The 25,870-nt window shown below is 47.1% G+C and overlaps 1 protein-coding gene across 1 annotated transcript; it reads right to left on the bottom strand.

Moving 5' to 3' along the window:
- Positions 1-21,485: 21,485 nt before the first annotated feature.
- On the bottom strand, positions 21,486-22,764 carry LOC138925879 (uncharacterized). The gene is made up of 3 exons (XM_070277472.1): positions 22,498-22,764; positions 22,202-22,263; positions 21,486-22,104 (listed from the first exon to the last, which is right to left on the bottom strand). Exons 1-3 carry the CDS (start codon positions 22,762-22,764, stop codon positions 21,486-21,488), a joined length of 948 nt encoding a protein of 315 aa, XP_070133573.1.
- Between the last annotated feature and the right edge of the window lie 3,106 nt (positions 22,765-25,870).

Raw genomic sequence — 25,870 nt, 5'->3', positions numbered from 1 at the left:
TATAATTGTTTGTTTTGCTTACATATATATTGCAAACATCAATTCCAAAACAAAGGCCGGTCAGTACATCTAGGTCAGCGGGATTTTCTGAAATCGATGCAAGAGGTCTGGAATTAACAATCGATCACATGTGGCATGTTAAGGTCCTCAATTCCTCGAAACCAAGAAGCGCGGGACCTACTGCCCGATACAGGTGGTGCTTTGCCGACTTTAGTGCTACTTCTCCCAGACCGCCAAATTAGGGAAAGCGTAGTGGAATAAATCGATAATTTCGAACAAGCAAAACTCATGAAGAGATGTCTGGTGATTCTGGCTGAGGAATATTTGCTTTAACTCGACTAGCTTATTCTTGACACCCACAAAATTGTTACCATTATCCGACCATGTCTGCCTGCGATTACGTCGCGTACAAATAAGTCGTTTGAGTGCATCCAGAAACGAAGCTGTGGAAAGGTCCTCGACTAGCTCCAAGTGGATGGCCTTCATACTGAAGCAGATGAATACGCTCACGTAGTATTTAATGAGGCCCTCATTCCGAGACTCTCTCTGAAAAAAAGTCCGCAAAAGTCCACACTTGTTACATAAAAGACTTAAAAGCCTTCAACTCTCTCGGTCGGAAGATCAGCTTTGACATGCTCCAGAAGACGAAGCTTATTGCGAAAACAGCGTATGCGCTTGTTGAAGACCCTTGAAACAGTCCTTCTACCCCGAATGGGCCGAATGGACTCCCCCGAGTGGGAACTGATCTTCGCAATTAGCACCCAAGGGCCAAGGCAGGTTCTTCTCGTGAAAGTGACTCACTAGCCGAAGTGACGGGATGGCCTCTTGGAATAATAATCGTATGGCGTCCATCGAAATCCAATGCAGAATTCTGCTGGGTAAGTGGTGCTCGCAACCAAGAAACAGGGCATGATGTCGGCGATTACACGTGGGCAACGGGAGAATGACTGCAGGCTAGGTGCTCAGACTTGAAAGTGAGGTGAGGAACCTTGTGCAAGGAGGCTCAGCATCTGCAAGGATAGCGCCGAGGGCATACGGAGAAAGCGGAGCATTCAGGAGCAAGCAAGATGGATTATTAAATGACCACCTGATTCGCTGGCAGATGCGGACCTAAGGCGAAATCCCCAGTCTCAAGGGTACAGCACCTTTTGTTTCAAGAACCGAGCCATTGAATCCCAAGTTGGCAGGCAGGATGCTCTGGATGAGAAGGCATCTTTGAATTTCATCCGCCGTGCCGTAACTCATCCCTCACGCTTATAACCATTGAATCGGTCGGGTAACTCCCGAGGAGTTGTAACGGCCCCGCTCGTCTACCCCTAGCTGCAGAATCTCCTTGATGTGAGCCTGGAATATTAACCTTCGATTATTAAAACGGTTGTGCAAAAGATCAAGGGCAACAATATAGTAAGCGTTAGTAATCTCCGGCGCTTTACAGTTTTAAGCCTGACTCCCGCAGACATAAAATGATCCACGTCCATCTTGGTCAACTATCAATCGTCCTAAACAGGGCGCAGAAATACGGCAACTCGGCAAAGCCACCCCTTGAGGGAGAGTGCACTTTTGCACCCCCTCGCTACCATCGGTATGCAGACAAAGAGCAAAGAACTAGCCCGCAATTTCTTTAAAAACCTCAAGCGTAACAACAACAACATTCGCTCTGTATCGACAGCGCGTTTGCAGACATCATCAGCTTGCAGCGCAAATATTAATACGTCTGCCCCTGTGCTGCCCGTAAAACAACAAAAACAATGAATACCGGCTGTGCAGACTGGTATGGATGGCTACATCCAAATCCAAAGGGAAGCTGAGCCCCTTAAAACATTCTTAAAACAAAGTAACCCGTGGAAATGCTAGACTAGCTGCAATAGGAACGCCCATAAACACAACCCGATTTAAATCTTGGCAGACGCCTATGAGGTTGAGGATAATAGGCCTCTGCCTATTTATGTACGAGAAAAAACTTCCAATATTCTTTTCAACAAAATGATTGAGCGAGGAATTACAGTTGAGGAACCGCACAAGCGCAATGGCCCGGTACAATGTGCGGGCCAAAAATACGGACGTACCAGGTCATACTGTACATTGCGCCCGGTGAGTGAAGTTGGGGGGGGAGCTTCGTGACGCCGCACACTGCCCATTGAGCAAAGATGACCGCAAATGGAAAATCGAAACTGTAGAACTCGAAAAGCGACGCTTACATCGAGAGTGGCAATTCCACAGATTGCATCCTGGTAAGCAAAGCTTAAGATATGCCTCACGTCCCCTTACTAAAGCTCTACAGCAAGAAAAAACATATGTCCACCGCCGCTACAAACGGCAATTTTCAACTTCTAGTACAAAATACTCACAATGAAGAGCTAACCCAAATCTAAGCTTACCGGAAGAATCCTTGATACTTATTAGAAATCCCACCAGGCACCTGGGGTTCCGCGATCATACAGGTCCAGCACGTTTGCCAAACCACTACCAGCCAAATCCTGCCACTAGTGCGTTTACTGACCGACTTTACCATATGAGGCGAATTAAAGTAAACGAACAAAAATGCAACCACGTTACGTTTACATTGAACAAACAAAACTGCCTGTCGCTTACGTTAAATAACTCTCTATTCCCGCAAGAAAACGAAGCGACATATTTAGGAGTACACCTCGACAGAAAACTTACTTGGCGCCGGCACACGGAAGCCAAAAGAACACACCAAAAGCCAAAAGCCAGCAGCCTTGATATAAAGTCCTGTATAGCTCGGTACTAAAACCTATATGGATATACGGCTCCCAGTTATGGAGGAATGCCAGCTATATTGACATAGTCCAGCGAGCTCAGTCGAAGATCTGGAGAACAATTACCGGGGCACCGTAGAACGTTCGCTACAAATACATACATCGCGACTAAAAAATTCAACAAGTCAAAGAAGTTATTGAAGGAAAGAGAAGAGAGAAGAGAGGGAAAAGTACTTTACCAAGCTACTGTTGCACCCTTACCACCAGGTAAGAGGTCTAACAAGGTTGGGAAACCCATCACGTCGTCGTCGCAATGTCTTTCCCACCCAGCGACTGACTTATGGAACGCGGTCTAATGCAGTCTCAGTACACTTTCTGTTTAAATTTAATGTTAAGATTCGTAAGCTTGTTATTAGTCTCAAAATTAAGAGAAGATTTAAATAATTTAAGCAAAGGGCAAAAAAACAACAAATTAAAAACTGTGTATACACGCTTATACATATGTACATATATATATAAAATAATAACCATGTATTAAACAATAATATCTAAAACATCGGGTTTATTCTTAAAAGGTACTTTTGGAAACATTTTTTTGCAGTTCACGAAAACGTTTGGTAACCTAACATTGGTGACCCCGACGTCAATGCAGCATCAATATTTAAGTTGTGGTCTGTACGATAAAAAACTGGCATTTGCAAAAGTTTTTTCTGCCATTTCAAAATGATGCTTAAGAAACATTGGTGCCGCTTTTACGTTAAAAAATTATTCCATTCTGGGAATCTAGGGCATCCGTTACCCTAGCAGGATGGAGTTTTTGATGATTTGCAGAGAATGCGTCTGGCTTCACGCAATCAGGATGTGGATGCGCTTCCACATGAAATATCAAGCATTCGGCTGGAAGAATCGGAAGGACTTGTATCGGCGTTTAAGGTTCCAATCAGAAATGCATCTCGTGGATGAAGCATCCTCGCGCTGAAAAAGGTCTCGCCACTCTCACGAGTTTACTCCAAATCTTCGTGGTTATGGTCCCCTATTCTGGCATTGTAATTCTACTTCTACTTCCAGTGTTTCTACTTCCAATAGTTTCTCATTCAGCGTTCACACCCGCCAATTCTCTTGTCGTAAGGATCGCTTTGGTGAAATGGTGCTGCTAGCCACCGCCAATGACCTAATCTGAAACCACTCTAGAATTAAGACCCGCGAACCAGCTGCAGTTTTTAAATATCAAGTCCCAGGTTTCTGTATCCTATTGCTTAGACTATTGTAGGACATTAACTGCGATCGTAACCTCTAACATCCATATGGGAACTTAAAGCTTCTCAACTCGGCTGACTAAGAACTGGACGATCTGCAAGCCAAAACTTTAATTTTGACACTATTGTATGCTGAAAGACACAGTTGTATTGCTTTATTTTTATCTGTGCGAGCGATCCATCATTTCGCTAAGGACGGGATTGATGATTTTCCGGTGGGGAAGTTTTGAGCATGGCTGGGGGTAATATTGGCGCTCCTGTGACGCGGCGAGCTTTGAGTGCGATTTATTAAAATGACATTTTGTAGGTTTATTTCTTAACCATAGTTTTGCCATGTCAGCTGTTGATGAAATTGCTACACAAGAGATACGGACATATTAATTTCTCTAGCTTGAAAGAGATGGTATCCAAAGGGATAGTTCGAGGAATAGATAATCGGATACCAGAGAATATTAATTGCAAAATGTGTATGGCTAGCAAAATCCATGTTCAACCTTTTCCATCTGCAACAAGTAATCGGGCTAAGGAGCTTTTGGATCTGATACACGCAGATGTTTGTGGACCTTTACCAACACTGTCCCTCGGAGGTTTCAAGTATTTTCTGACGTTCATTGACGATAAGTCCAGGAGGACTTGTTTACTTCCTGCGTGGAAAGAACGAGGTCCTATCCAAATTCATCGAATTCAAGAACCTGGTGGAACGGCAGACAGGAAGAAGATAGAAATGCCTGCGGAGTGATAATGGCGGAGAATTTGTCAATAAACAGTTTGACGAATGTCTGAGGTAGCATGGAATCGACAGACAGCTAAAAAAGCGTATACTCCCCAGCAAAAAAGAGTTGCGGAATGGGCAAATCGTACGCTAATGGAGATGCTCTGGACAAGGGTCCGAGGAAGGGTAGAAAATTTCAACCTTAGGGAAAGGAGTACATTATGCTTGGGTACTCTGTGACCCATCAACTGGAAAATTGGTCGAAAAACGGGATTGTATTATTTGATGAACATCATGACGTGGCATCCAAGGATGATACTGTGACGATCGAGCTGGAGGAACTGGAGGAGGCCCGTCTGCTGCAGGGACCCGGAGATGCAGAAGTCGTTTTTGACTTATCCATCGACGCCGACAGCTCCGATGAGAGCACAGATCAGTACGAGAGTGCTGAAGAAAGGGGTGAGCATGTTGAGGAGGAGGCAGGGGTCTCGGCCGCCCTAAGATCCTCCGGACTAGAAAACATGGACGGCCAAAGAAGCAGTACAATATCCTAGGCGCCCTTGTTTCGGAAAATGTTCCGTTAACTTGCAAAGAGGCGCTGGAGAGTACAAATGCAAAGGAGTGGCGTGAAGCCATGGAAAGAGAATATGATTCTAATGATTCTGGTCTTGCTAACCAGACTTGGCAAGTCGCTGATTTACCCAAAAATCAGCGAGCCATTGAATGCAAGTGGGTGTTCAACGTGAAGCGTAATAAAGATGGCCATATAGAACGTTTCAAGCGTCGACTGGTAGCAAAAAGATGCTCCCAGCAGTTTGGCGTAAATTACCAAGAAACATTTTCGCCAGTATGCCGATTGGAGAGTATTCGCTTTATTATAGCACTGTCGGCGGAGCTCAAGCTACATCTTCATCAAATGGATGTATCCACCGCGTATCTCAACAGCGATCTGAGTGAGACGGTCTACATAAAGCAGTCGGAAGGGTACTCAGATGAATCAAATCCTGACAAGGTATTGCTTCTAAAGAGAGCAATATATGGCTTGAAACAATCAGGAAAGGCCTGGAACAAGAAGCTAAATGGCGTATTGGTTAATATGGGATTCGTTGCCTGTGATAACGAACCATGTTTGTACAAACAATGTGGCAAATGTAATCTTGTACTAATCCTTGTATATGTTTACGATATAATAATAATATTCCAATCGCACGAGGTTTTGCTGAAAATCAAGAGCAGCATCTCACAATCATTAGAGTGTGTTGACAAGGATCAACTTAGCCATTTCCTGGGCATGGAAATCGAACGAGACGGCGATCTTGGAGCAATTACTATGGGAAATACGCAATATATCAAGGACCTTTTGCATACCCATAGAAGTGATTTTTGCATTCGGCGAAGACACATTTTGATGCTGGTTTCCAAGTAGACTGTACAAGCCCTCAATGCAAAAAGGAGGATCCCACTACTTATCAGTCCATAGTAGGAGAGCTTATGTGGCTAGCTCTTACAACAAGGCCAGACATATTGTATTCGGTGTCAAAATTGGCACAGCGGAATCAAAACCCGCATGCTGAACACATGGCTGGCATAAAGCACATCTTTAGATATCTTTCATCTACAATTGACATGAAACTACATTATCGGCAATGTGGTCAATTGTTCTGTGGATACGTGGATGCGGATTGGGCAGGCGATAGGCTTGACAGGAAGTCATATACTGGTTATATCTACCTGTTAGCAGGTGGTCCGATTTCTTGGCGTTCGGAAAAGCAGCGAAGTGTGGCGTTAAGCAGTACCGAGGCGGAGTACATGGCACTATCGGCGGCATTTAAGGACGCGATAGTCATGCGAAGGCTAATTATGGAGATCGGTTGCGGAGACAACGACACCCCGATCGTCGTATATGGGGATAATCTGAGTGCGCAGGCGTTATTCAAGAATCCTGTTCATCATTCCAGAACGAAGCACATTTGACATACGTTATCATTTTGTTAGTGAAGTTGTAAACAAGGGCAAGTTTTGTTAAAATACAAATGTACAACTGAAATGATTGTAGATATTTTGCTTGAATGATTGCTTCCTAAAACAAAACACGAAGAGTTTACAAAAACATTTAATTTGTACCCGGTACATTATTAGTATGATGCAATGCACGCTTGTGTAGTTATAGGAAAGAGATAGAGATCTTGAAGTAGTTATAATTGTCCCTCTCTAAGAAGTAGAGAATAAGAAATTATGTATACCAACTTTTCATTTTTCTTTTGCATACATTTTTAGTCACAAATAAAGTTCCGAAGCATACACACGGTTTTCTGATTTCGGTGGCTTCGAATTCTGCCGCTCAATTTTTCAACTAGAAACATCATTTCTAGGTTATGTTGTAGCACAAAACTTTAATAAAATAGAAACCATTTAAAAATATGTACCCCCAAAAAATATCAGGCCTGACATGATATTAAAGGAAATTTGTAAAAAATTACGCTACCATTTCCAAACCATTATTTTCAAAGAATTTCAAAAAATATTGCAATTACAATTACATCAAACACCTTTATATGAAATTTCCCATAAAAATCCAAAGCTCAACGCTACAAGCTTTCTATAAACCCTCGTTGCTATTCTATCCAATGGGCCTTCCTTTATACTGATTGGAGCGCCAGTTAATCCTCTTGGATTCTGCTCCGGTCGCTTATCCTGCTTCCAAAATCACGTCACCTTTCCGTTGGCGGATTGACGTACGTGCCCCCTCGCCCCTCTCGGCCACGGACCTTTGCTGTTGCTATGCGGACTTCGAGAGCCCGCTACACTTTGCGCTCCCTTTTTTAATAGCTCCTCCGTTGACGCTAGCCCCGCCGCACTTCTAAACACGCCTCCGCAGCCCCGAGAACCGTTACGTTCCACGTCATCTGTGCTTTCTTACGGCGCGCTGCCAACCAAGATTTACCAATCTAATATATACAATTATCATGTCCAGTGTTAGTTATTTTACTCCTCCGAAATGTCTCGACCGATTTTCGTGAAACTTTGTGTACATATCCGTTATGGGTGAGGATTGGACAACGGATTTTTCATCTCCCTTAATTTTAAGAATGGGATTAAATAATTAATTTAACTGTACTCCTCCAAAATGGCTGCAATTATTGTAATGAATAACAGTTATCAACCCGTTATTTTATTTCAAGACGTTTTTTTATTTCACTTTAATATTAAAAATTCCAAAATTTGCTTCATCAAGGTATCGAGAATAAGTTGTTTGCAAAAATTTTAGGAAAAGATCGGCAATGGCATGATCAGAGGTCTCAGATAAATTTTCAAACGTAAGCCGAGGTGGAAAAGATACCTGCTTACGCTTAAAGTTTACAAAGTTTGTTTATGTGAGGGGCCGTTGGGCCGCCGCTCAGCTGAACGTAAGAGCGCATCCGCGTTGAAGAGCGCATCCGCGCTGAAGAGCGCACCCGCGCTGAAAAGCTCATCCGCGCTGAAGAGCGCATCCGCGCTCGTCCCTCTATACACTCTCGCTCTCTCTTCGGCCTCGGTGACACCCGTTTATGTTTCTAAGTTAAGTTTAATTCTCTGTAAGCAGCCAAATAAAGCTGAACGCGCTTCTTTTTGAATTTACTTAAGACGCCCCCGACTTCTCATTTCATCTACTCCTGGAATCTTTTGCGGCAGCAACGCCCCTTACAACATTTTGGTCCTTCGAGCCGGACAGATCCTGGATTTTCTTCTGCCAGCAGTTCTCGGCATTGTTCCGCCAAAAAATAAGTACTTTTTTCCGTCTCCACCTCTCTGGCGGTCTTCAGCAGTGGTCCGAATATTAAATTTCGTCCACACTGCTGCAAGATTTTTTTTCCAAGTCCGAGTTTTCCAACACAACGGCAGTTTGAGATTTTCTACTCTTCATCATCTTCAAATTCTGCAAATTTTTCCATCCGTCTCCGTTTTGTGTGCTGCCCATATTCCTCGCCGTTTTCGGCCTCTCCGTTATCCATTCGCTTGCCAACGCTCGAGGCATATGTGCATCCACATACATACATACGCACATACATATTTTTTTGGTGCAATTAATCCGCAAAAAATTCGCAAGTGAACAGTGAAATTGTGTGGTGACAAAAAGAAGGCATAATTAATATTGGCCAGCCGGTGTGAATTAGTTCCGGAATTTCCAAATTCACCTAACAGTCCGCCGCTTTCGTAATATTTGTTTTTTATCTTCCCCAATCAGTGTCACTTTTTACACCACATAACTTTTCTGTTCCCCCGATTATACAGTCCACTTATTAACGCTCCACTGTGCCAACATATGCCCCACATGCCCTTACATATATCCGTACTTGCGTGCATGTCCATATATTTCCAAATATTTTCTGCCTTCGATTTCCGGAAATATATAACCGACAAAATTTAATATACACAGTCATATACAGTTACATATACAGTCCACTTATCAACATTCCACTGTGCCAATTTCAAGAAATATATAACTTATAAAATTACATAAAAATCAAATTTTATTTAAAGCGCCAATTATAAAACGCCATTTGTGTGTTGTGTTTTTTGGTGCTGTTTTTTTTCCTTTGGGGTACGTACAGGGTGCCGACGGCATAACCGGCTGCGTAACAACTAACTTCAACCAAAAAAATAAATTAATTATAAATTTATATATTTATAATTATAACCACCACAATTTATTGAATTAATATTTCCGTTCGAACGAAGGGCCAGTTTTGTTTTAAGTCTCCTTTCCGGCCACTCAACAATTAAAATTATAAAAAAAAAAATTAATAATCGAAAATTTTTAATAATCTAATTATCAACCTTCTGTCTGAATAGCGCCGCGGTTTCATATCCACCTTTCCGGCTTCGGGATAATTAAATCCAATTAATTAAAGATTAAGGTTTCAATTTTGTCAATAAATCCGACAATTAGCTAAAAATTAATTATTATTAATTATTTATTTTCTTTTTTTTTTTCGTGTTAAATCCAAGCCAAGGTCAAGTCCACCTTTCCGGCACCGCAAATTCAAAAGTGGTTAAGAATTCAATATCTAAGTACGAGCTACACTTGTCGAAATGAACATAAATAGACCGTCATCAATTTTTTTCCGAACGAGCACGAATTTTCCGGTACTTCCATTTTTCGTCCCTCTAACGCTGCTTCTACTCCGCATCAGGCAACATCCGCCTAGAATCTCAACAAACCTCGTTTCCATTGGTTTTTTTGGGTTCCTGAAGTTTTCTTCTACATTCGAATTGTGCCGCATACGACGTTCCTTTCGACGTCGGCGCTACTCCAAGTGCGGTCGAAGTCGCGCTGAAAAAGTTCATCGCCACAACAGATCGAATTAGCCAATTTGATAGCGTCAAATACATAAATGCTCCGGGCGCCCCAGAAACGGAAATAGGCTCCCAATACATGTGTGAAGTCCATCGGGACCAAATTCGGGCACTGTGGGAGAAGGTGGAGAAAAGCTATGAGGGCTGCTCCGATTTACTAGCCGTGTCAGACGACAATGCGGCCACCTTGACAGTGCTGGAATCAAAGTACAGCTACTGTTACTCCGTTTATTCGAGGTGTATTGCCCAGCTTCGGGAGAAAATTGCTTCCCAATCCCCTCAGGCTTCCGTCAATGTACACACGCCCGCGTCTACAGGCTGCCGGTTACCTCCGGTGGATACCGAGGTCTTCGCAGGTGATTATCTTCGGTGGCCCACCTTCAGAGACTTGTTTACGGCCATTTACATCCAAAACTCGCGGCTCACCCCAGTAGAGAAGTTGTTCCACTTACTGTCCAAAACAAGTGGTGACGCCCACGCCATTGTTTCTAAGGCTCCGCTTACCCATGAGGGGTTCGTCGCCGCTTGGCAAAGCCTCACAGAACGCTTTGAGAACCGGCGGCTATTGGTCAATTCCCTCCAAGCTAAGGTGATGAGTGCCAGTGGCATCGCAAGTCCCGTAGACGAAGCCCTAAGGCTGGAGAGCGACGGCAGGTTGTCCATCAGGGGCGCCCAGGGAGTCTTTTTGGACGGCGCCAAGGTCGACATTCAGGCCAAGCATCATATCTCCATCAACTCTACACAGGGTGCCACCATTCTAGAGGGCGGCGCGGGAATCTTTTTGGACATGAATCGTATTCCCATTGTCAGCTCTGAAATGGGTCTACGTACAGGTAGTGTTCAGTACAAGATATGTGGGTGCATGCACACGGAACGCTCTTCCGCATCGCAAAAATGTCCTTCCGCATCGCCAAAAATGTAGAAATGTCCTCCATTAATGTTGAGGCTTGGGACTGCCTCCTGGTGTTTATGATTTCGTCAAAGCTCCCCAAAGTCACACTTTCTATGTGGGAGCAATCCGTACATAATAAGGCCGAGATTCCAACATGGAAGGAATTAGATAACTTTTTGGACAGAGCGCCATCGCACTTTGGAGGCCATCGAATTTCCGCCAAGGTCGGGACTTCCTACTGCCCCTGCTCGGAAGCTCACTTCATACTCGAGACTCGAGTGGTTCCGGGCCCCAAGGGTTGCGATCTCTGTTTGAGGGAGGACCACCCCATTCGCTGAAGTCCGTGTTTCCTTGAAATGGATGTAAATGGGCGCTTTGACTACAAAAGGAGGAAACAGTTATGTTTAAACTGTTTTGCACGAGGGCTGCTGGCGTCCAGGCACGAGAACTGATAGACTCATGGTCCGAATCGACTTTCATAACTGAACGAATGTTCAACCTTGTCAAGTTTCCCTTCAAGACGATTCACGCACAAGTTTCTGGCCTTAATCAGACCATTTCCGCGCAGTCTACTAAATTGTTCCATCTCTCCAATGGAGAGTCTCCATTCGGTGTTTTTTCCCCACGAGTTGCCCGCAGCCTCGGTGACTCACTGGATCAGGGAGAGGTGCCCACACAGATCAGTTTCGAATCGGATTCAGGCAGTCAATTCTGTCTCGACTCCTTCTTTAATTTACGCATCGCATCACGCTGCACGGTGGCAATCAGCTGATGATCCGTCTGATCCGGGCCAAATTCTGGATTCCAAGGTCATATTCAGCACAATGTCGCCACGCCCACGCAACGCCCAGTCACTGGAGAGCAGATGTACTCGAGGTACACAATCCTACCGATGCTGAATCTGCAATGGGATCCATCCATTGAAGAAGTGTCAGCACTTTCTACGCCTTAGTGCCGAGAAGCGGCTCCGAGCGGTTCTCGTGAACCGGTATTGCTCGAGCTGTCTGGCCCACGAGCACTCCGACGGATGCTGTCGGCGTGGGGACGGCTGTAAGACGTGTGGTCAGGATCACCACACGCTGCTGCACCTCGTGGAGAAGCCACAGGCTCGGCGCAAGGCACGTCAAGAGGAACACCGGTCACGGAGCGCGGGAGACAGTACACGGAGTGTCTCAGCTGGCGCTCGGCCGTCGTCCGCCAACTCCCGGCTCGGTTCGGGTGCTTCTCGGCCTTCGTCCGCCACTTTCCACCACTCACAAGCCGATCCACCATCGTCTCGTCGGCAACTCCTCGGCATTCTTCCGCCACTGGCCGGCAGTCGTCAAGTGCTCGACTGCTTTCGTCCGCCACTCATCGGGTGCCGTCCAGCACTCGACCGCCCGCGTCATCCGCGCCGTCATCCTTTTTCGCCTCTCCTCGAGGGCCTCCGCAGGACGCGGTCGCTGCGCCCACCTTATAGTCGCTGCTGAAGCGGAACAGCGTCAACACCGGGACACGGGGGCCTTCATCGACCCCTGTACGCCCTCGAGCTGCAGTGACGCATCGCTAGCGACGAGGGGTCTGTTGCATACCGTTGCATGATTATAAGGGGGGCGGGATGTTTATGTGAGGGGCCGTTGGGCCGCTCAGCTGAACGTAAGAGCGCACCCGCGCTGAAGAGCTCATCCGCGCTGAAGAGCGCATCCGCGCTCGCCCCTCTATGCACTCTCGCTCTCTCGTCGGCCTTCACCGATCGTCCGTTTATGTTTCTAAGTTAAGTTTAATCCTCTGTAAACAGAGTTTTGAATTTACTGAAGACGCCCCCAACTTCTTATTTCATCTACTCCTGGAATCTTTTGCGGCAGCAACGCCCCCCTACAACAAAATTATAAAACTGCTTTGGACCCTGAGTAAATTGTAAATGTTATGTACGGTAAAATTTGACCGAGCTAGTAGGTATCTTGAAAAATCTATACTACTGCAGGTTTTTTTTTATATTTAGGTAAGAGCATATTTTTTAGGTTAGTGAGGATTGAAGCGGACGGATAGATCCATGGCTCACAGGAGTAAAAAAATGTATTTAAAGTACATTAAAATTTTTCTAAGATGACATTAAGATCGGTGCATGCCAGACTATCGGACCAATCATATGTATCGACAAGGCTATTAAGTTTGTAAGAATCAGTTTTACGGCAACAGCGAATCTTATTTGTCACGCATGGAAACTGGAATGGTTTCGATTGAGACCACCAGCGTGGGGTGATATGAATCTTCTGGGGTTGAAAGGGAGAAAGCTCTGGAGAGAGTGGTACCATCAGGATCAGATACAAAACATAAATCTAAAAGCCGACCTAACGAATTTCTAACATGGTTAATTTTACCTAGGGACATGTCAAACATGCCCGCGGTGAAGTCATGGTGCGTGATAAGTGATAAAGATGGTGATTTATCGACGTTGGACCACTTTAATTCTGGGATACTAAGATATTAACAAGCTGGTCACGATCAGTCATAAGATTAAAAACGGATTGAATAGCGAACAAATAATGTCAATATGTCTGTCGGGTCAAGCAGCAAGCAACTAATTTAAGCATTATAATTAATTAGTAACTGATGTTTTGTTGGCCGCAAGCCGATTCTTTTTCGGCCGCTCGGCTTTGCTACTTCGGCGTCAAAGTTAGCGAGCATCCGCTCAGCCTATTCTGGAAGGTTGGGCCACTCTCGTTCGTCTTCTTACTGCGCTCGCATCCTAAATTGGATTTCGCATCCTAATTGGACTGATGTTTTGTTGGCCGCAAGCCGATTCTTTTTCGGCCGCTCGGCCTGAATAATGTTTATAACGTTGAAATTAATTAAATTCAGATTTTTTATTTACGGCATTGAAAACGCTCAATGACCAAACATTGGTGAACCCCGACGTGATCGTTAATATATTTATATACACATAAACAAATTACTAAAACAAAAACAAAACAATTTTGTAAACAGTGTTATGTGGAAAAATATCATACGTGGATAATAAGTTTGTTTACAATAATAAACAAATTATAATATATTATTATATCATACATACATACAGGCATAAACATAAACGTTAGTTCACAAGCACACATACATATTTACGATCCACAACGCAAGTGCATTCGCCCGCGCATAGACTTCATACAAACATACGATCCACAACGCAAGTGCATTCGCTCGCACATAGCTTCATATATATATACATTCCACAATTCCGCTACGTTTCTGAGCGCACAGTGGGACAGATCGTGTTCGCCGCGAGCAAATAAAATTTATTTCGGGTTGTTCGGAACTCAATATAATAAATCATGAACTCCAGCGGCGCCGTCACAGGAGCACCCACTCCAACTCGGAGTGCTATTTTAAAGTGCAAGGCCCTGGGTATTCTCCAGGACTTACAGAGGATCCAAGGAGCTCTTCAGCCTATTTCCAAGGTGGATGATGCCATGCTACACGTCCGACATGGTCAGATAGGGGAGCTTGAGGATTTGGACATTTTGCAGATCAGCAGTGACCTTCGATGGACTGTTTCGGAGCTCGTAGCGACGATGCACGCAGAAATTGAGCACGAGACGACCCTTCGCTCATCTCGAATTGCTGCCCACTCCACCCTTGCCAACGGAATGTCCACCATGCAGGCTGACCCAGGGTTAGGTCGAAGTTTTCAAGTGCTGCCTCCTCTGCCGCTCCCTACGTTCAGCGGTGGATACTCGGAATGGGCGGAATTTTACTCGATCTTCTCTACAATCGTCGGCAGCAATCCTCGTATTAGTAAGGTGGAAAAGTTGCAAAGGTTGCGATCTTGCCTTCGGGAGTCCGCTTTCGAAGCAGTTCGTTCCTTGGAAGTCTCCGACGAGAACTATGATGTTGCTATTGAACTATGACTTCAGGCACACGTAAACGAGATTCTGGGCCTCAGTCTGTTGGAAAGTGGCTCAATAGCAGCTCTTCGAGGTCTTTCGGACAAATTCAATGCCCATATGCGAGCCTTACAGAATTTGGGTACATCAGTTCAGATCGCCAGCTGCATCATCGTCCAAGTTCTGCTTCAAAGGTTGGACCCAGCTACCCAGGCCAAGTGGGAGGAGAGTCAAAACTCCTCAGGTTCAGACGCCATTCCTACTTGGGAGTCGATGGCCGAATTTTTGGAGCAGCGGTGTAGGACGCTGGAGGCTATGGACGTGGCCATGGCTGCATACGCCCCGGGCGCTCATGTGGAAAGGTGTCGAGGTGCAAATAATAGTAGATCATCCTTTATTGTCACTAATTCGCTTCCTTCTACCTGTGCGCTATGCGGGGGATGGTCCCATATAATGTCTGCATGCCCCCGATTTCTATCAATGCCCCTTGAGATTCGCCTTGGTGAGGCCAGGCGACTCGGTCTTTGTCGGAAGTGTCTGCATACGGGCCATCACATGCGTGAGTGCCTCGCTGCTAATTGTCGCAGTTGTGGAAGGAGGCATCACAGCCTGCTGCATTTCCTGGAGCCGCAGGCATCTAGCGGCCAGCCTTTGGTTGGTCCTCCCACGTCAGCCATAGCCGAGGTCGCCGAGCCTGTAGCCTTTTCGCCGTCCACTGCTAATGCACTAGTTGCTCAAGGTCGCAGCGGCGATATATCGTTGCTTGCTACAGCGAACATTTTTGTTCGTAGTCGCAATGGATCCCTTGTTCCATGCCGAGCTCTGTTCGATTCGGGATCTCAGGTGCACGTGATCACTTCCCGGCTGGCAAGTCAGCTGCAGCTCCGGAGGTACAAATCATTCATGGCGGTGTCTGGTATTGGAGATACCGGCTTTGAGACAGATGGATTCGCTGTCGATGTTCTCCTACGTTCCAACTGTTCCGAATACTCTGCCCTGGTTAACGCTGTCATCGCCGCCAATATCACGGACCTGCAGCCTAGCTTCAGTTTGGATGTCTCCAGTTGGAATATTCCTGGCAATCTTTCTTTGGCTGATCCTGAATTTTTCCGCCCGCAGCTCATCGACCTTCTTATCGGAGCCAGTCTGTTTTATGAGCTGTTGTGTGTTGGGCAAATTAAGCTCTCAGCCGGCCTGCCATTGCTGCAGAAAACTCGACTTGGATGGGTCGTGTGTGGAGGCGGTTCACATGTCCAGAGAAGATCACTCGTTTCTACTGCCCACAAGGATGTTCCGGAGAGCGCAACAATGCTGGATGATCAGCTGGATTCTCTGCTCCGCCGGTTTTGGGAAATCGAAGACTGCTCCGAGCCTATTGTGAAGCGGACGAAGGAAGAGCTAGATTGCGATGCGCATTTCGTGCAAAATGTTGCTCGGCTGGATTCCGGCTCTTACGCTGTGAGGCTTCCGTTAAAATGCGGTTCTAAGTTGCTGGGAGAGTCTTACCCCCAAGCTGTTCGACGATTTCTTTCCCTCGAAAGAAAGCTATGCTGCCTTCATAAAGGAGTATTTGGACTTGGGTCACATGTCTCCAGTCCCTGCTAATGCGAGGTTCACTGGTCAATACTTTCTTCCACACCATTGTGTTTTAAAGGAGGACAGTTCAACAACCAAGCTCAGGGTTGTCTTTGATAGATCTGCTGTCACAATGTCCGGATATTCATTGAATGACGTGTTGATGTCTGGCCCAGTTATTCAGCCAAAGTTACTGCATATTCTGTTAAGGTTCCGATGCCATCGGGTGGCCATTACTGGAGATATTTGTAAAATGTATCGTTGCGTCAGGGTTTTTCCTGAGGACAGCTATCTTCAGTGTATTCTTTGGCGGGATTCCACCCAGGATGAGTTACAGGTGTTTAAGCTGGAAACGGTCACCTATGGAACAAAGCCTGCCTCATTTTTAGCAGTTCGGACAATGCATCAGTTGGCAGATGATGAGCAAATAATGTTTCCAAAGGGGGCCGAAATTCTGCGTCGCGACTTTTATGTGGATGATCTGCTTTCTGGAAGCGACTCTATAGATGAAGCTATTAGTATAATGCAGCAAACTTCCGCGATCCTTGCCAAAGGCCATTTTCGGTTAAGGAAGTGGTGCTCCAATGTTGCTGACGTGATGGATAAGGTGCCTGAAGAAATCCGGGAGTCTTTCCTAAAGTTTGATGATGGTAGCAACTTCACTAAGACACTGGGTCTTGCTTGGGATCCTGCAACTGACCGCTTGCTATTTTCTTTTGAAGGGATTCAGTCAATCTCAAAGCCCACTAGGCGCATTGTGCTTTCTTCAGTCGCTCGGCTTTATGACCCCTTAGGCCTTGTTGGTCCTGTAATTTCAAAGGCAAAGATCTTTCTCCAGAAACTGTGCCGTGAGAAGTTTTCCTGGGATGAAAGTCTTCCTCAAGCTCTTCACTGCGACTGGAATATTATTTGTAGCAGCTTTGTTAGTACGCAGCGCGCCGAATTCCCTAGATGGGTGCTAACATCGAATTCCGAGGTGGAGGTCCATGGATTCTGTGACGCCAGCATTGAGGCGTATGGGGCATGCGTTTATGACGTATCCAAGGGCGCAGGATCTGCAAGCTATTTACTCTGTTCGAAGTCCCGAGTTGCGCCGTTAAAGACTGTTACGGTGCCGAAGCTGGAGTTATCGGGAGCCGAGTTGTTGGCTCGACTTATGTCGGAAGGAGAGCAGTTGAAGGTCTACGTTGGAAAGTATTTTTGCTGGTGCGATTCTGCTGTGGCTCTGTCTTGGATTCGAGAAGAACCCTCTCGGTTTAATGTTTTCGTCGCCAATCGAGTTTCGACAATTCAGAAGCTAACTAGAGAAATGGAGTGGCGGTATGTTCCCACTTCTTTGAACCCAGCAGATATCCTGTCGCGTGGTGCTCTTCCCAATGAATTGGTTGAGAATAAGCTTTGGTCTTACGGTCCTCCGTTTCTCATTGGATCCCAAGAGGCGTGGCCAACCGCGGTCCCATCTGAGAGATCAACCCTGGAGTTACGTGCAAGGGTCCTGCTCATTCATTCTCCGTACGTGGATATAACAGCGGTTTCTAAATACGCTAATTCGTTTCCAGCACTGCAGAGGGTATTCGCTTACGTATACAAGTTTTCTCAACGAATTCACCACAACGGTGTTACGGCTAGCGATATAAAATCTGGAACACAGCTGTTGCTGCGGCTAGTGCAGCGTGTGCATTTTTGGGAGGACATAAAGGCTCTTCAAAATGGAAAAGAGATAGCGGTATCCAGTGCCCTTGCCTCATCCTCTCCCTTCTTGGATAAATTTGGACTGTTGCGCGTAGACGGTCGGCTGAAAAATTCGTCGTTGGATTTTGATAGTCAGCATCCAATTATACTTCCAAGAAGCCATCCAGTTACGCAGGCTATAATTGTTGACTTCCATGAGCGAAATTTACATACGGGACCTCGCGCACTGTTGGCAATTATTCGGTCCCAATATTGGCCAATTGGGGGGGAGAAAAACCGTGATGAAGGCAATACACAAATGCATCCGATGCTTCCGGACTAAGCCTCGGTTGTTGGAGCACATTATGGCTGATCTTCCGGAGCAAAGAGTTAGCAACTCTCAGGTCTTTGGAGTCACTGGTGTGGATTTTTTTGGACCGTTCTATTATAAGCCGGAAGTGCGTAATAAGGCTCCAGTAAAATGTTACGTTAGCATTTTCATTTGTTTTGCTACCAAAGCCGTCCACCTGGAGCTTGTAAGGGATCTGTCCACAATGTCTTTTTTGCAGGCTTTGAAGCGTTTTATATGCACCCGCCGAAGGCCTCAACATATTTGATCTGACAACGCAACCAACTTTGTTGGAGCCAAAAACGAGCTAAAGGAGCTGCGCCGATTATTTCTAAGAGAAGAGCATCAACGGGCACTGCTAGAGTTTAGCTCTATGGAGTCCATCGAATGGCATTTTATTCCTCCTCGATCTCCGCATTTCGGTGGTCTGTGGGAAGCGGCTGTTAAAACCGCCAAGCACCATTTTTACCGAGCTGTCGGATCTGCAGTTCTGGGATTCGAGGAGCTGCGAACGCTGCTGTGCCATATTGGGGCTGTTATAAATTCACGACCCTTATTGTCTCTTTCAGAAAATACTGCAGACCTTGAGGTTCTGACCCCGTCTCACTTTTTAACTGGTGGTCCGTCAGTCAGCTTTATCGAGCCTGATGTCACAAAGCTGAACTTCAACCGGTTGGACAGCTGGCAGCGCGTGTCTTTCCTGCAGCAATCATTCTGGTCCCGATGGAAGGAGGAGTACCTATGCCTTCTCCAGCAGCGCTCCAAATGGCGCGCCTCCGGTCCTGCCTTGGCCCCGAACGATGTGGTGCTAGTAAAGGACGAGAATCTACCTCCCATGAAATGGCCGCTTGCGAGAATAGTGGAGTTAAGCCCTGTTCGAGATGGTATCTTTCGAGTGGCGGTGATAAAAATCTCATCTGGAATTACCAAGCGAGCAGTGACTAAGCTGTGCCTTTTGCCCTTTAAGGATGAAGTTGGAGTAGAAGCCCCAACTGGGGGGAGAATGTCGGGTCAAGCAGCAAGCAACTAATTTAAGCATAATAATTAATTAGTAACTGATGTTTTGTTGGTCGCTCGGCTTTGCTACTTCGGCGTTTAAAGTTAGCGAGCATCCGCTCAGCCTATTCTGGAAGTTTGGCGCCACTCTCGTTCGTCTTCTTACTGCGCTCGCATCCTAAATTGGATTTCAAATATTGTGCATAAATCCTAATTTCATATGCTGCCTGAATAAAGTTTATAACGTTGAAATTAATTAAATTCTGATTTTTTATTTACGGCATTGAAAACGCTCAATGACCAAACAGCTGGTATCCCTGAAAATAGATGTTGCTACTAGAATGGACAAGGCTATTTTGAGCGTGAATTCAAATTTTTAATGATGGTTCGGAGAGTCTTTTTGACGATAATGCACACGATGACATTAACGGGGAAGAATTGATGGAAAAACTCGATTCCGAATATTTACCTTGTTAAGGTGTGCTGCGCACTCGCTTCAACTGTGTGTATTCGACATTAATAAGCTAGATGACATTAGCCAAAAAGTTTTGTGTAGGGGGGCGTTGCTGCCGCAAAAGATCCCAGAATTATTGAAGTAAGAAGTCGGGGGCGTCTTTTCGTGAATTCAAAAATAACGCAGTCAGCTTTATTGGGCTGCTTACAGAGGATTAAAAACTTAACTAGTCCAAAAAAAGACGATCGACGACAACCAACGAGCGAGAGAGAGTGCACAGAGGGGCGAGTGCGGATGCGCTCTTCAGCGCGGGTGCGCTCTTCAGCGCGGACGGACTCTTCAGCGCGGATGCGCTCTTATCCACAGCTGAGCGGCACCACGGCCCCTCACCTAAACATTCCGCCCCTTGCAATAGCTCGGGTTGCAATAGCTCCCGCGTTGTTATGGCTGGTGACAGGCTCCGGACACGACCCATCCAAAAACTGTGCTCTGGGCCACTGCCAGCCCGTCCTGGATCTTCAGGAAGCCCGGTTGCATAATCCGCGGGTACATATCCGCGCCCAGGAAGACGGAGATTGTCGCTGGCAGATGGAATCGCTCATCCGCCAATGTCACGGCTCGGAAGTGGGCACGCACCGCCTCGCTCAGCTCCCGGAACGGCGTAAAGACGCGCACGCGAGGCTCAATCTTAAACATGACCTCCAGCCGGTATTTGACGCCACGGTGGCGGAACACACTTGTTCGTCCCCCACGCTGGTAGTGGGCAGCCGGAATCACGCTACGAGCGAGGCGTCGATGCAGCTCGAGGGCGTGCATGGGTCGATGAGGGCCCCCGTGTCGAACCTCCGGGTCCCGGTGTCTATGCGCACTAGTGCAGTCGGTAGCACGTTGACGCTGTTCCGCTGCAGCAGCGACGAGAAGGTGGGCGCAGCGACCGCGTCCTGCGGGGGCCCTCGACGAGAGACGGAACATTGCCTAGGTGAAGATGACGCGGGCGGATGAGTGGTGGACGGCAACCGATGAGTGGCGGAAGAATGCCGAGGATTTATCGACGAGTACCGGGAAGTCGGTGGCCGTGGATCGGGTTAGGAATGCCGGAAAGTTTTGGACGCAGGCCGAGGAGCACCCGAACCGCGCCGGGAGTTGGCGGATGACGGCCGGGCGCCAGACGAGACACTCCGTGTCCTGTCTCCCGCGCTCCGTGACCGGTGCTTCTCTTGGCGTGCCTTGCGCCGAGCCCGCGGCTTCTCCACCAGGTGCAGCAGCGTGTGGTGATCCTGACCACACGTCTTACAACCGTCACCCCGCCGACAGGATCCGTCGGAGTGCTCGTGGGCCAGGCAGCTCGAGCAATACCGGTTCACGAGAACCGCTCGGAGCCGCTTCTCGGCGCTAAGGCGTAGGAAGCGCCGACACTTCTTCAAGGCGTGGATTCCATTGCAGACTCGGCAACGGTAGGGTTGAATACCTCGAGTACAACTGCTCTCCAACGATTGGGTGTTGCGTGGACGTGGCGACATCGTGTTGACTATGGCTGACGGAAATATGGAAGGTGAAGGAACAAATAACATTATCAGAATCGGTGTAAATTAAGGTTCGGAACTACGGGCAGAGCTACGGGACAGCACAATGGACAGGAACATTGGAGCGGAAGAAATTTTAATTACTGTGGGTAGGCGGACGCGTCCAACGGCAGAAGAACGACCTTAGCAACGGGCCGCTTTACGAGCTCTCGCGCGGTGCGGATGTCGATCATGCGGACATGGCCATCGGAGCCGGGATACACCGCGTCAACCCTGCCGAAATGCCACTCATTGGACGGAAGGTTGTCTTCCTTGATGACGACCATATCCCCAACGCGGAGGTCCCTCGTAGGGGCTTGCCACTTGTTTCTCTTATGGAGCTCATTGAGGTACTCTTCCTTCCATCGCAGCCGAAATTGCTGCTGAAGAGCCTTGAGGTGTTGCCAGCGATTAATGATGGAAGTTGTGTCCCCCTTTATCTCGGGCTCGACCGTGTCGAGAAGTGGGCCACCCACAAGAAAGTGCCCGGGTGTAAGAGCCAACAGATCAGCAGGGTTTTCGGACATTGGCGCGAGTGGCCGCGAATTCAGGCACGCCTCGATCTTCGCCAGAAAAGTAGCCAGCTCCTCAAAGGTGTATTTCCGCGTGGCGGTAGACTTGTAGAACAAGGTCTTGAAGCTCTTGACGCCTGCTTCCCACAGGCCCCCCATGTGGGCAGCTGCCGGAGGAGTGAAATGCCAGAGAAGCTGCTGCTGGGCTCTGGAGAAAGTCGCGGGATAGTAGAGTAGCTGCCCCTACAAAGGTCTTCCCGTTGTCGGACTGCACTTGACGGGGGCATCCTCTCCGGGACACGAACCGTGCGAAAGCCGCCAGATATTTCTCAGTCGTAAGCTCCGACGTAGGCTCTAAATAGATGCCCTTAGTGGAGAAGCACACAAACACCAACACATTACTCTTTGTGATGAGACAGGCCCTCCCCGTATAGTTTTTTTATCGGAAGGGACCGGCATAATCCACACCGGTGCACGTGAATGGGCACGAGAAGGACGTCCGTTCCTTGGATAGCTCTCCCATGAGTTGCGTCTGCAATTTCTTCTTGTGGATGACACATACCTTACAAGAATAGACGACGGACTTGACCAAATTCCTCACCCTTGGAATCCAGAACTTGGCTCGGATCAGACGGATCATCAGCTGATTGCCACAGTGCAGCGTCATGCGATGTGTAAATTGAACCAGGAGTCGTAACAGATGGCAGTCGTACGGAAGGATAAAAGGGTGCCGTTCGTCATATTGGAGAAGCTCAGAGGACGTGACCCGGCCGCAGGCTCTCATAAGGCCTTGCGAATCCACGAAGGAGTTCAGATTTTGAATCGGACTGGATGCCGATATTGGACGCTTTTCGCTTAAGCAGCCCATCTCAGAGACAAGGTGTCGCGCTGAGTGACGGAAACTAGAAGACGTTCAGCCAACGTAACCTTATTAGCGGTCAGGTGATCTTCAAACGAGGATCGAATCATCTGCGCGCGATGGATGAAGCGATTAACATAGGCAAGGACTCGTAATGCCTTGTCGAGTGTGGAAAACCGCTCAAGAAGATCTTCGGGGGGCGCCTTCGCTACATGGACCTTGACTGCTCGCTTCTCGAGTTCAGTTGCGGGGGCATAATTGAGTGGGGGCCAGTCGCTGCGAGGCCTTTGCAGCCAGTCAGGACTGTGCCACCACAACTGGTTATCTGCAAGATTTTGGAGAGTTACGCCCCGGCTAGCGAGATTCGCGGGGTTCTGCTCGGAGCGGACATGTGCTCATTTCTGCACGTCGGTGAACTGGGTGATCTTGGTCACCCGGTTGGCCACGAACGTTGTCCACTGGCACGCTGGCTTATGCAGCCACGCGAGGACAATAGTCGAGTCGGTCCAACAGTATAGGGCAGACGCGGCCCCTGGCATTTTTGGCAGAACGGCGGTGGCCATCTCGGACAACAACAAGGTACCGCACAGTTCTAGCCAAGGGAGCGACACCGTTTTAACTGGGGCCACTCGAGTCTTTGCAGTCAGCAGGGTCACTATTACCGTGGACCCAACCTCGACACGAACGGAATATCGGCCAGGCTTGTCTTGCTATTCGACGTCCATTTCCTAAGTGCGTCATCAACGTACATAAAATGCCGGATAACTTGGCTTGCCTGCGGATACTTCGACTCTTCTTCGTCAGCGAGCTGTTGCAGCACACGGATCGCCAGGAACGGGGCACAATTGACACCGAAGGTGACCGTTTTTAACTCGTAGTCGCGGATATCCCCATCGGGATTGCGAAACAAAATACGTTGGAGCGGAGTATGCTTGGGGTCTATTCAAATTTGCCGATACATCTTCTCGATGTCGGCGTTAAAGACAAACCTAAAGTATCGCCACTTTAGTATTTGAATCGTCAGGTCGGAATCTAAGACCGGGCCCGCGTAAAAAATGTCGTTCAGACTGCTCCCGTTTGCGGACGGTCGTGATTTCGGGCTTGAAGACGGCATGATGTGGAAGATAGTAGGTAGCGGAATTGCTCGCGGGAGAGACATCGGTCATGTGGCCTAAGTCGATGTACTCCTGAATTACCGAGTCATAGCGGGCCTTAAGGGGCGGGTCCCTCTTCAGGCGCTGCTCATTACGCAGAAACTGAGCAAGGGCAAAGGACCGTGAAGCCGCTAGCTCGGAACCTTTCTGCCCGGGGTCGCGTAAGGGGAGCGTCACAACGTACTTGCCACACTCGTCTCTTTTCGTCGCCTGGACAAAATTGTGCTCGCAAACTGAATCCGATTCCGAACTTATCGGTGTGGGCACATCTTCCACCTCCCAGAATTTGGTGAGGAGCTGATCCAGTGAGTAACCGAGGCTGGGTGCCACTCGTGTGGAAAAAACGGACACGCTGCGGGGATTGGCTGGAGATAATGGGCCTGTCAGCACCCATCCAAAAATGGTCTCCTGACCGAGAAGCGACCCGCATATGTTAGCCTTGGCATTACCGAGGAGAATGGACGGAAGAATGTCAGCTCCTATTAACACATCGACTTGGGAGCTCTCAAAGAAGTTGGGGTCCGCCAGGGGAATGTCGGGCAGCCCCTTGAGACGATCTCGCGGAATCGGGTATGATGGCAGATTTCCTGCATATAAGTTTGGAGGCGCTGAAGCAATCATTGCTCCGAGAATGGGATCGATTATCGGAAGAAGACCTGCGGCCCATTGCGCTAAATTTCCAGAAACGTTTAGGGCCCTGCATTGCAGCCCAAGGAAGCCACTTTGAAACCGGCTGAATATGTGTTAACACAATACCTATCTAAAAGTTGTGTATCTGCATTTTCTCTCAAATACAGTTCCTTAAAAAGTTATGATCAAAAATGTTTTTCCGGGTTATTTTTTGTCACCCTGTATGGTTATATGGCACATTTTTGATCAAAATTATCATACCCTCTTCAAACGTATAAAAATATAAACTCTATGTTGGTGAAAAGAGCTATGTTGGAATAGGACATAATTTCCTCCATATATCCTAGTTCTTATCCTAGTTCTTATAGGCTTCTTTCAGGTCGATTCATGCATTTATGCAAATCTTAGCGCCCCTATTAAGATGACCATACCGATAAAAAACTCCTTGGGATGCTGGGCTCGCAGCGACAAAGACAGAATTAAAACATTCGCTACACATCTACAAAGTGTCTACCAGTATAAATCTTTTGCTACCAAGTACAAAGTATCCCCTGTGGAGGGCCCACCCAAATCTTAGCGCCCCTATTAAGACGACCATCCCGATAAAAAACTCCTTGGGATGCTGGACTCGCAGCGACGAAGATAGAACTGAAACATTCGCTACACATCTCCAAAGTGTCTACCAGCTAAACCCTGCCTCTAATTCATTCTTCCTGCCACTAATCCAGCCAGAAGCTACCCCTCTGCCAAATACACCTTTCTTCCGTCCGAAAGAAATCGAGAAAGTGAGAAGGGAGCTAAAGCCAAAACAGGCTCCCGGTGGTGACCTACTGACGAAAAAGATTTTGATCGAACTTCAGAAATGCGCTATAGAGGTTGTCTGTAATCTATTTCCCAAAAAAATCCATATATTCATTATTTTATGATTATTTTATAATCATTGTATAATTAAGAAATCCATTATCATAATGATACCGAAGCCGGAATTCCGACATCGTATAGACCAATAAGCCTTCTGTCGTGCTTGTCTAAACTGTTTAAAAAATGCTTGTGAACTCGTATAATACCATATCTGGAAGCTTCCATATCTGGCCCACCAATTTGGCTTTTAAAAGAACCATGGAACCTTCAAGAAAGTGAACAGATTAACATCCGAAATACGCTCAGCCATTAAACAGCGAGAATATTGAAGCGAGTTTTGGCTTATACGAATACAACCGAGTTTTGCCTTACTGGTCTCATGCACAAAATAATCAAGCTACTGAAATCATACCTCTACAATAGTGTATTCGCAAAGAGATGCGACGCATGTACTTCGGGCGTACATTCCT

The sequence above is a fragment of the Drosophila bipectinata genome, chromosome 2L (assembly GCF_030179905.1).
Source record: "Drosophila bipectinata strain 14024-0381.07 chromosome 2L, DbipHiC1v2, whole genome shotgun sequence".
Classification (NCBI taxonomy): domain Eukaryota; kingdom Metazoa; phylum Arthropoda; class Insecta; order Diptera; family Drosophilidae; genus Drosophila; species Drosophila bipectinata.
The sequence above is the reverse complement of the archived record's forward strand: the minus strand, read 5'-3'. Positions and strand labels throughout refer to the sequence as shown.